At 41.8% G+C, this 12073-nt stretch overlaps 1 protein-coding gene across 3 annotated transcripts in view; it reads left to right on the plus strand.

Annotated features, from left to right (window-relative positions):
• The window catches only part of kat7b (K(lysine) acetyltransferase 7b), a 77304-nt gene that overhangs the window by 24601 nt on the left and 40630 nt on the right, over positions 1 to 12073 (plus strand). For all 3 annotated transcript variants that reach the window (XM_085966306.1, XM_085966308.1, XM_085966307.1), the window contains 2 exons: positions 2445 to 2592; positions 7394 to 7570. In XM_085966306.1, coding sequence (XP_085822432.1) covers positions 2445 to 2592; positions 7394 to 7570 — 325 coding nt within the window. The remainder of the gene's footprint in view (positions 1 to 2444; positions 2593 to 7393; positions 7571 to 12073) is intronic.

The raw sequence follows: 12073 nt of genomic DNA on the forward strand, positions 1-12073 counted from the left end.
AATGGCCCAAGTTTTCCAAGCTGACTGTAACCCATTAAAATGAATGGTTCCTATTGGGGCTATGATTGGCAAACCTAGGCCAATGTCTCCTGTGTAACCCCATACTGTTAGCCCTGAAGCTGGGGGGTGGTTAGGAGTTAGATATATTTCTTAAGGCTAAGGGGATCAAGGGATATGGGGAGAAAGCAGGGACAGGGTACTGAATTTGGATGATCAGCCATGATCGCATTGAATGGCGGAGCAGGCTCGAGGGGCCGAATGGCCTACTCCTATCTTCGATGTTTCTATGTGGTGATGCACACTGGTAAGAGTATAGGCATCTCTAATAATTAAGATTGTAACAACAATTCAGGAAAATAGATTTCCTATTTAATCATATAGTTGGTCTATTAAAAAACTCATGAGAAAATGATTGCAGGACTTAATGGCTGATTTGTGCCAGCAGATGACAAACAATGCCAACAGGATTCAGTAATCATTTGTTGCGCAGTCCTGGCTTGGTAATATAACCACATTTTGTGGTGGTATTGTGGAGACATAATTTTTGAAATCTATATAAAAACAAGAGACATGGGAGCAAGTGTTACATAAGTAGGGTAGGTTGCATGCAGTTTCCAGCACCGACAACATTTCTTATATTTATGCAGGCCGTTACTACAACAAATTATGTTTATATAGTGACTTTCACGTAGAAAAACATCCAGAGGTGCTTCAAAGAAGCGTAATCAGGCAAAGCCCGATTTGACGCTACGGAAGGAAATATTAAGAGGGGTGACTAAAAGTTTGGACAGAGGTGGGTTTTAAAGAGGGTCAGAGGAAAAGAGGGAGGTGGAGGCGGAGAGGACTAGAGAGGAAATTCCAGAGCATTGGACCGAGTTGGCTGAAGCTGCAGTCACCACTAGTGGGGTGAAGAGAGTGGGCGAAGCACAAGAGGCCAGAGTTGGAGGAACATAGAGTTCTTGGAAAGTTGTAGGTCTGAAGGCTATTCGAGGTAGGGGGCAACAGTGCGATGAAGGGATGAGAATGTTAAATTTGAGGCATGTTGGGACCGGGAGCCAATGTATGACGGCGAGCACCGAGACAATGGGTGAGGGGCATCTGGTGGGGAATCGGGTATGTGCTGTAGTGTTTTGGATGAACACAAATTTATGGAGGGTGGAGGCTGGAAGGCTGGCCAACAGCATTGGAATAGTCGAGTCTGGAGTTGAAGGGATGGATGAGAGTTTCAGCAGTAGATGGGCTGATGTAGGGGTGGAGGCAGGCATGTTACAGTTGGAAGTAGGTGCTCATTGTGATGGAGGGGATATAGGGTCAGAATCTCAGATTGGGGCCAAATAGGACACCAAATTCGCGAACAGTCTGGTTTAACCTGAAACTGGCCATAGAGGGGATGGAATCAGTGGCTAGGGTATGGAGTTTGTGGCTTGGACCGAAGATGCTGATTTTGGTCTTTCTAATGTTTAACAAATGGAAATTGTGGCTAATCCAAGACTGGATGTCGGACAAGCCGTCTGACACCAGAGGCAGTGGAGAGGTCAAGAGAAGTCGTAGAGCTGGATGTCGTCCGTGTATGTGTGGAAGCTGACTCCATGTCTGTGGATGATGCCGCCAAGGGGTAGCATGTAGATGAGGAAGAGGAGGTGGCCAAGGATAGATCTTTGGGGGACTTCAAAGATAATGATCCTGAGTTGGAAAGAGAAGCCATTGCTGGACATGCTACAAATGGATAGATAAGAATAGAACCAAGCGAGGGCAGTCCTACTGAGCTAGTCAAGGGGGGAGAATTGTTGGGAGGAAGGTGGTGTAGTCGACCGTGTCAAAGGCTGCAGAGAGGTCGAGAAAGCTGAGGAGGGTTAGTTACTGATGGGGATGTTTTTGTCATTGTCAGATGAAGGATGTCAACTATTGAGAAACAGAACATTGTTCTATTTTTGGTACCCAGTATAAGCTTCAGGGACTCTTGGGTCAGGTGTAGCATTGGCTAAATGTATAGTAAAGCTAATTTTGCTCTTCTCCAACAACTTGTATTTGCACCAGTAGAGCATTCCCTACTTTACTCCTGTGAACTTTTCTCTTTCACACTGTTGTTTGGGCTCTTTGAGTGGAGTTGCCAATTTGTCTCAAATTATGGGCAGTTCTGTGCTGTGTACGAGTTCCCATGAGGAACTAAGTTGAAACTAGCCAAATTAATTTCATGTAGGGCTCTTAATGTGAGCAGAGAAGGAAACTTTATCCCGTTGCTTTAAGCTGGATTGCACCTTGGGCCAACATAGCTGAAAGAATTGTACACGAACTTACTTGCACCAAGTCCTCGGCTAAGTAGAATATGAAGTGATCCTGTCAACCCTCTCCCCTTCCAACAGATAACTTACTCTTGAGGATAGAAGTGCTTTAAGATTGTAACTTGTTTTTTAGTAGTTGATCTCTTGTGTGTTCTGTTTCAGCGTCAGGCAGGCAGCAGCTCTGAGGGCACAGAAGATTCTGACTTTTCTGCCGATCTGGACCATACAGATAGCTCTGAAAGTGATGGACAGCCACGGAGATCTACCAGATTAACCAGGTCTTCATTACGCAACAGCCAGAGCTCTCAAGGTAAAGGGGAATTATGAACAGTTACAAGATATAAGGAGGAAAATTAAGTAAAATTTAATTGCTGCTGGTAAAAAAGCATCATACTGGCAGTTTCTTGTTCAGAGTAAAAAAAAAAAAAGTGATGCAGCAGTTAATACAATAAAATGTCCGTTGTAAGGTGACGCTAAGGACCGTTTAAGTTTTCCCAATGACTGAGTTCAATCAGTGAGTAGCTAAGCCATATATACCAAAAAGGTCCCAGATTTGATTTTTTGCCTGTGCTGAGTTAGCTGATTTCAGTTGGGTTAGCGGCAGGGGTGATACAATTGGTCGCAGCACCCCTAATAAGGGAAATGATGACAGATGAGGACAGGATTGTGATGCCCTCTGCAGTTCACAAGTCTGTTGACACTCACTGAGCAGTTTGCTTTATGAATAAGGGCCGTTTGGTGTTTAAGGTACTAGAGAGTGCCCGTTACCCATGGAACTGTACCCTATTCAAGGAGAAGATGGAGAGGAAATATTTGCTGAAAGAAAGAAAATAATTTTAAAATGTCCTTAATTTAGCTGCACTTAATTGTTGGCATAAATTGTAACAGGCACTTTGTGTAAATTGGTGCTGTAATAAAACTGTCATCCTCGTCCAGTTATCCTCGGTTCCGAGGGACTGCCTAAGAAGAAGAAGGAATAAAACTGTAGTTTACAATATTCATACATAGTAGTGCAAATTCTACATGCAGGGAAACAGTTATTTTTAATCTGCATGCCTCCATAGCAGATTTGTACTGATCACTCGAAACAGTGGCATGGTGTAATTTATTTGGCGTATGATGAGTACTGTTTCCAAAATAAACTGGATTCTGCTCTTGAATTTTTTTGGAAGTATATCGGCCAGGCACTTAGAACAAGCTTCCCACACAGTTACATACAAAATTAAAGGGAGATTTAACTAGCCATTCCTTTCATGATCATTTGTTGGATATTGCTGGTGCAGAATTGTTGCTATGTTTGTCTACATAACAAGTTAATGAACATCTGAATAATTTTTTTTTTATTCGTTCATGGGATGTGGACATGGCTGGCAAGGCCAGCATTTATTGCCCATCTCTAATCGGTGGTGAGCCGTCGCCTTGAACTGCTGCAGTCTGTGTGGTGAAGGTACTCTCATAGTGCTTTTAGGGAGAAAGTTTCAGGATTTTGACCCAGCGACAATGAAGTAACTTCGATATATTTCCAAGTGAGGATGGTGTATGTCTTGGAGGTGATGGTGGTCTCGTGCACCTGCTGCCCTTGTCCTTTTAGGTGGTAGAGGTTGTGTGTTTGGGAGGTGCTATCGAAGAAGTCTTGGCAAGTTGCTGCAGTGTCGATAGTACACACTGCAGCCACAGTGTGCCAGTGGTGGAGGGAGTGAATGTTTTAAGTGGTGGATGGAGTGCCAATCAAGCAGGTTGCTTTGTCCTGGATGGTGTTAAGCTTCTTGAGTGCTCATCCAGGCAAGTGGAGGGTATTCCATCACCATTGTGCCTTGTAGATGGTGGAAAGGCTTTGAGGAGTCAGGAGCAATGTTCCCGTTAAGTTGCGCAGCTGCGCAGCGCTCTGGAAGTTCCATGTAGGCTGCTTGCCGGCTTTCCAGTGGAAAAAGCATGCGTGCATGGAGATTTGAATGGACCGCGCAGCCTGTTAAAGAGGCCACGCACCCCCAAGAAATTACAGGGAACATTGGTCAAGAGGTGAGACACCTGCTGCGGAATACCCAGCCTTTGACCTGCTCTTGTAGCCACAGTATTTACGTGGCTGGTCCAGTTTAGTTTCTGGTCAGTGGTGACCCCCAGGATGTTAATAGGGACTCGGCGATGGGAATGCCGGGAACGGTAGCATAGTGGTAATGTCACTGGGCTAGTAATCCAGAGGCCTGGACTAATGATCCAGAGACACGAGTTCAAATCCCACCATGGCAGCTGGGGAATGTAAATTCAGTTAATTAAATAAATCTGGAATAATTACTAGTATCAGTAATGGTGACCATGAAACTATCGGATTGTCGTAATGTAAGGGTTTGGGGGCTTCTTTAAACTGGTTTAAAGTAATTTTCCTGGTCTTGCAGCCTTTGCCTGCACATCAGACCAATTCCAATAAAACCAATTTTAAAACCGCGGTTTCGAATCGCTACCCCACCTTCCAGTTCTGACTGCAGGGCTTATAATTATTGATATTAAAACAGACATGTAGTTTGGATGAGAGAAAAAAAATCAAGTTTTATTAACTAAAAGAAACTATAATCAAAATATCAAACTATCCCACACGAACACAGTAAAATTGTAAAACTATATAACAGGGGGTTGCAGACGGTGAAAACGAGGGATACAATGGCTACAATGTTATTTAAACAATCTTAGCAATTCCCTTAAATCACCATCCCCCAAACTCCTTAACTAGGTTGCTTTGCTGAGGAGTCAGAACACCCTGCTCACCTTTGGTCCAGTGAAGTAACAGAGAGAGAGCTGGCTTCTCAGCCGCTATCTTTATACCTGGTGTGGCCCCTGCCATTCTGCCTTGCAAGGGCTGTGTGCAAAATTCCCCACCCAAAAGGGTCCAATACACAAGAGAAAGCTGTGATTGGCTAACTCAAAGTGGTTAGACTGGGTTAATGTGTCTTCCGGAGCTCCCTGGGCTGAAACAAAAGGGAGATACAACTGCTCTATTGTCCAGTGCTGGGTGATTTAAAACCCATTCAAATGTTAAACGTTTCCCATTCAAGATACAAAAGTCTCTTCTGCAGTTTAGATGTATCCACTCGATATACAAACAAATGCTAATAGCATTCAATTGCTTTGTAAACAAAGCATTGTCCTTTGTCTTCGGCCATGTGGTGACAGCCATTTTTATCCCATGAAATTTAAAAGCACATCGCCCAGGGATTCTTTAATCAAAAAAAAAATGAATCTTCAGAACTGTAAATTATTGCGAATTCTTACAGTAAAACCCCATCTGGTTCACTAATGTCCTTTTTAGGGAAGGAAATCTGCCGTCCTTACCCGGTCTGGCCTATATGTGACTCCAGACCCACAGCAATGTGGTGGACTCTTAACTGCCCTCTGAAACGGCCTCGCGAGCCACTCAATTGTAACAAACCGCTAAGAAACGCACCACACGGACTACAGCGGTTCAAGAATGCGGCTCACCACCTTCTCGAGGGCAATTAGGGATGGGCAATAAATGCTGGCCTTGTCAGCGGCGCCCACATTCCATAATCGAACTTTAAAAAAATATAATGGGGCTGTGGTTCGACGCTCTCTTGTTGGAGATGGTCATTGCTTGGCACTTGTGTGGCGCAAACGTTACTTGTCACTTATCAGCCACTTGTCACTGTCGTCCAGGTCTTGCTGCATGCAAGTAATTCATAATGTGAAGCGATATTTAATTGTGTGAAGTATTTCAGAGATGAAAATATTATGACAATCAGAATGAAGCAAGTCATTCTTAACAAGTCATTCTATTGAACTTAGTAAAGAAATACGAGGGGGGAATAGTGATGGAGCTGATGTTTGCTGCCTTTTTCATACAAAGAAATCTTACAATATGTTGTTTCTGTGCAATTCCACAATTGGCTTACCGAAGTGCGACTACCGGTTTAGCTGCATGTTGAAGATTTTCCAATATCCTTGGGCATAAGCCCAGGTTAACAGTGATGGATTTTTTTGAGCAGGGCAGGAAAAATAAATCTGTGAATGCTGACTTACCCATGAAGAGCCTTTTGTTATCTTTGGGACCAGCAGGTAGAGGGTTTTCAAAGCTGAAAGGTAAAAACCTGGTTCATTCTACCTGAGGCCTTGCTGTCTTAGTAGTAGTCTGGGTACCAACTGGCACTGCACCTTTCATGGTTGGGAAAAGGTCAAGCTAAAAACAAATGCCTTGGTGTTGAATGCCCATCAGTTGTAATAAAGGCAGGAGTAGCAGGTTGCACAGTTGTTGAAACTGCATATAATGTCATTTTAAATAACTTATGTATAAAAACAAAAAGCAAAAGGTGTAACTGTGGTAAACCACTTTTATCGTTCACTATCGTTACACTCTATGGTTATCACTGTTTATATCGTTACACTATGGTTATCACTGTTTACACTGTTGTATCTCTACACAAGGTCACCTCTTGTCACGCTGTTATACCTGGGCTGACCACAGCTGACTCCGCCCATGGCTCCGCCTGCTTGCCCAGGTATAAAGGTGGTCGACTGGCTGGTATTCCTCCTTGTTGGACCCGATCACCCACGAGGGTGGGCTCTGTTATTTAGCCAATAAAAACCTATAGTTACTATCTTAACTCGTCGCTTTTCGTTGGATGAATTGATAGGTATATCAGTAACTTCAAAGGATAGGATTGTCTAAATGATCACCAGAGGTTGTTCACATATGCTGTGCAGGTAACCTGGAGTTCACGGTAGTGCATGGTTTGGCAGTTGTTTGCTGAATTAAATAGAAAGACCTAAACTCTTCTTGAGTGTCCTGATCTGCATATGCTGACCTATGTAACCTCTTGTACTTTGAAACTACTTTTCAAATTGGCAGAAGTAATTTTAATTCCAAGTTGCTCCAGCAGTCTGTTAAGCTCTGCCTGCAGCCTGTTTCAGTGTAAAATTGCTTATTAATTATAAATACCAGTTAGAATTTTGCAAAATGTTTATTTTTTAAAACCATGAAACTGCAAGCTTGGCACCAAAATAACCTGCTTCATTATTAATTGAATTTGTAAGAGCTAGCTGTATTTTGTGTCTCTGTCTAAAATGTTGTAGATCTGATTTTTATCTCCACAAACCTTATCCAGATTCTAGTCCAGTACGCCAGATACCATCGTATGCCTCAGATGAACCTGCCTACGCTACAAGAAGGGTGACACGTAGCCAGCAGCAGACAACCCCAGTCACACCTAAGAAATACCCACTGCGACAGACTCGCTCCTCTGGATCAGAAACAGAGCATGCAGTTGAATTTTCAGACAAAGGTAAGATCAGGGATGCATGTTCAACTGACCATGTAATGTGTTGATTTATATTCAGTACTCATGAGTTGAAGAAAAATCTTGTATTAACCTGTCAGTATAAACCAGTGACCATTTAGTAAAATATTTTAAAATTTAATTTTACACAGAGTTCCTCTGTTTTTGTAACAAAAAAATGCATCAAATAGCAAACCGTCTATCTTTTCAGATTCTGTTTCATAATTTCTGTTGCGTTAGGTGCTGGTACTTCAGATTTATTTTTAATAACAACAACTTGTAATTTATATAGCGCCTTTAACGTAGTAAAATGTCCCAGGAGTATTGTAAGACAAAAAAAAATTGTATAATGTATATTACAAAATAATGTAACGTAACCCTCCTTCAAATATTCTTTTCTCCTGTTCTAATTTTTCAGCCTTCCTCTTTCTCTTGGTTCTTCTTTCTCCTTTTGTGCACCTTTTACTCTTGGGAGGTCGTCATGTACGACAAAGCATCACAGCCCCAGTAACTTCACCAGGCCAAGCAGCTAACTAATCCTGCATAACAGTCATAAAAGGGATCTTGTTGCTAAAGCAACATTGATGAACTTCTTTTGGTTATTTGTTAATAAGAATGCAAATGATGATGTTCCATTGTGACTGTTACCTCTTTTTACTTGATGGGGAAGAGGAATATAAAGGGGCTTGTGTTTTACTCGAGCCCAGTAAATAATTATTGGATTTGTCAGGATGTGAAGGAAAAAGTTTTTTTTTTTGTTTAGATTGCTTGTCATAGAAGTAATTTTTGAATCACTATGGTGTAAATGATATATTTGGTCAAAATAGTTAGTCCATTAGCCCATTGTATCTGGAGCACTTCGTTCCTAGATAATCTGTTTATACTACAGGTGGATCGAAAGACTCGGATGTTCTCTCAGCCCAGGCTCATTATACAAGGCTGTCTTGCTACTTTTAATCAAGCCAATACAGGCAGAGTGGGATGTGCTGTGCTGTAATTTTGATGGGAAAATATTCCAACAATTCTGCTACCACCAAATTCAGATGTAACTTTAAAAAAAAATACTTGGTGTATCTGCCAACTGAGAATTTATATTAAGATTCACTATGCTCGTAAAGGAAATGTTTAAAATTCTTCTGTGCTTTCAGTGAAGCTTGTTTGTATGGCTTATTGTTCTGCTGACAGCATGCATTTACCTTGTGCTTTTGTTGCACACAAAAGGAGGCTTACAGTGCCATGGTAACCATATTTGTCTGAATCATCTCATTTGCTCCATATCGTGCATACTTGAAAATGTTATGTTAGTAATGTAGTTGTCCTGATTGCCAAGCATCATTTAAACAATTGGTGCAACCAGGCTTTTGAAATTCCTCTACTTTGTTTACTTGCTTTGGCAATGCAGTCTGGCAGAGGTGCAAAAGTAAATTGTGCCTGCTTCAGGCATGCTTGAAAAATCACAACAGTGGTCAGTTGGATATCTATTTCCTAAGGGTAGATAAGACAGTTCAGTAAATCTTGTCGAACAGTTTTGCTTATGATCAAAAGCATGGGTAAGCTGCTGACATTAAGGCTAAAAGAAAAAGAGTTGAATGAATGATCATGGGATTTAAAATTGGGAGCACCAAGGGGAAAGAAATATCAAGAGATAAAGACAAAAGTCTATACTATATTGAAAAGTGTATATATTTAATTTTACTGAATAAAGGACTGTGGTTCTTTCAGCATTGCCAATAATTGTAGTTTTGTAAATGATGTATTTTTTACACAATTTTAATGCTCACGATTCACATGGATCGGAGTGAAATACCTTTGTGGCAGAATTTGAATCCAGCAGAAAACTGTCCGTGATTCAGCAGTAAATTGATAATGTCACTTAGAGAGGCTGCAAGGTTACTTGAAATGCAAATGTTACATAAATGCCAGTAGAGAATGCTTTCTGATTTAGGATCTGTAGACTATTTTCTACAGAAACAATTTGGAAAAAGGGTTACGTTAAATGTTTTCAAGTAGTGTAGTTGTGCAAGTTAAAAAGGGATAATAAAGATGCTAGTGAGCTAGCTTTGATGTTGTTTCCTTATAGTAAATAATAAACAATTCATTCGATTGTCTGGGTAATCGATAAACACCTTGCACCATTGTGTTGAGCAGTCGCTGGCCCTGGGTGCTCAGCAAGAGGTCTGGCAGGTCTTCCCTTCCTGCTGTGAATGGCAAAGATAAAATACACAGATGTAGGCAGCGAAGCAGAGGGTTTTTGAAATGGTATGGAAAAGGCAGCCAGTCAACACACAAACTGTGAAACGGTTGAAGTGCAGGATAGAATGGTCAGAAATGATCAAGTAAGATGACTGTCTGGTGTGGGGAAGTGTAGCGTGTTCTTTATTTTGTTTTACATGAAGGCAAATTGTACCATTTGAATTAAGCGAGTCATAATAACTGCCCTTGTATATGCACTTCACTGTTAAATAAAGTAGCTTATCAATTTGCATCAGGCCTAATCTACTGTTGCCATCCTCCGCTTCCCACTCTTTCTGATCCCTTGCCAATCCTGCCTCTTTTAAATCGCTGAATCCCCCACTATCAACATCCTGGGGATTACCATTGATCAGAAACTGAACTGGACCAGCCATATAAATACTGTGGCTACAAGAGCAGGCCAGAGGCTGGGAATTCTGCGGCGAGTGTCTCACCTCCTGACTCCCCAAAGCCTTTCCACCGTCTACAAGGCACAAGTCAGGAGTGTGATGGAATACTCTCCACTTGCCTGGATGAGTGCAGCTCCAACAACACTCAAGAAGCTCAACACCATTCAGGATAAAGCAGCCCGCTTGATTGGCACTCCATCCACCACCTTCAACATTCACTCCCTCCACCACCGGCGCACTGTGGCTGCAGTGTGTACCATCTACAAGATGCACTGCAGCAACTCGCCAAAGCTCCTTCAACAGCACCTTCCAAACCCGCGACCTCTACCACTTAGAAGGACAAGGGCAGCAGATGCATGGGAACATCACCACCTACAAGTTCCCCCTCCAAGCCACACACCATCCTGACTTGGACCTTTATCGCCGTTCCTTCACTGTCGCTGGGCCAAAATCCTGGAACTCCCTTCCTAACAGCATTGTGGGTGTACCTACACCATATGGACTGCAGCGGTTCAAGAAGGCGGCTCACCACCATCTTCTCAAGGGCAATTAGGGATGGGCACTAAATGCAGGCCTAGCCAGCGACGCCCACATCCCATCAATGAATTAAAAAAAAAAAATAACTTCTGTGATTCCTTCTTTGCGCCTTTCTCGTCTGAGAACCACTGACCTTTTTGGCTCACTGCTCTCGAAAAATACTAAGAAATCTTCCTCCATTGCTCCATTTTGTTGACCATTGTGACCGATAACGAATTCAGTACGGTCTCTGGTCCTCATGGTTTCCCTGACATCATTCTTAAGATGTATGTCTCTGAACTTACTCCTGTCCTGTGCAGTATCTTGAATCTGTCTTACTCCCAGTCTACCTTTCCTTCTTGAAAATTTGCTCATGCTGACCTGTGCAAAAGAAAGCCCTTGCCCTCCAACTACCCTTAACACAGTAATTTCTAAAGTTATGGAAACGGCTGTTAACTCTCATATTATCCATCACCCTGAAAGTTTTGACCTAATCTATGATTGCTATATTGGTTTTGGCATAGTCAGTCATTCCATTGGTGATCTTGTTGACTATGTTACACACCTCTGGAATTTTGAATATTTTGATGAATCATCCAGCATTGGCTTGATTATCCTCCAAACCTTATCATGTAGCCCCCACCAAAGCTCTGTTCATGGTTGATTATTTTCCCCTCAAGTTGCTCAATCTCTGCTGTGGATCATGCTTCATTTACTAACTCTTTTTCCATTAACTAATGAGTTCCTCATTGCTCCTACTCTTGCTTCTTAATATCAATGATCTCTTCCACACATCATCCTATCCACCTTATGAAGACAAATCCACTATAAATTCAGCAACTTTCTTCAAATTGTATGTCATTATTACACTCAACCTCCAGTCTTCTTGCAGTATGAATGAGTACTTCTTGATCACTTTTTTATAAACGACAACAAAAATCGTATGCTACTTCTTCAAAAACATAGTTTTTTATGTCGCTCACAAGTTTAGCTAACACCTGCCAACTCTTAGATGGTTTCGTCTCACCAAACACTTGTGTTCTCTTCAATTCTTGATTCTACTAAACTGTAGTCTTCTTCAAAAATTGAATAATATTTCCTTAACTAGGACTTTTCACATTCCTGCATAGACTACAAGCAAAACCTTACTGCCTAAGATTTATATCTATTTTGCCTTCAAACTCTTTTCGTTGCAACTTTTCTTCTCTTTCTCTCTCTCTTGTCATTACTGTTCTGGTTAGTGGTCCTCTGAATGTTCCTCTTGTGTTCCTTCTAAACTGCAAAGCTGCTGTCCTGCACATTTTTTCTCCTTCCTGTTATGAAATCAATACTTATCTCCTGCTCTCACTTT

The sequence above is a fragment of the Somniosus microcephalus genome, chromosome 24 (assembly GCF_052327205.1).
Source record: "Somniosus microcephalus isolate GS21.2 chromosome 24, FLI_Smic_1.0, whole genome shotgun sequence".
Classification (NCBI taxonomy): Eukaryota; Metazoa; Chordata; class Chondrichthyes; order Squaliformes; family Somniosidae; genus Somniosus; species Somniosus microcephalus.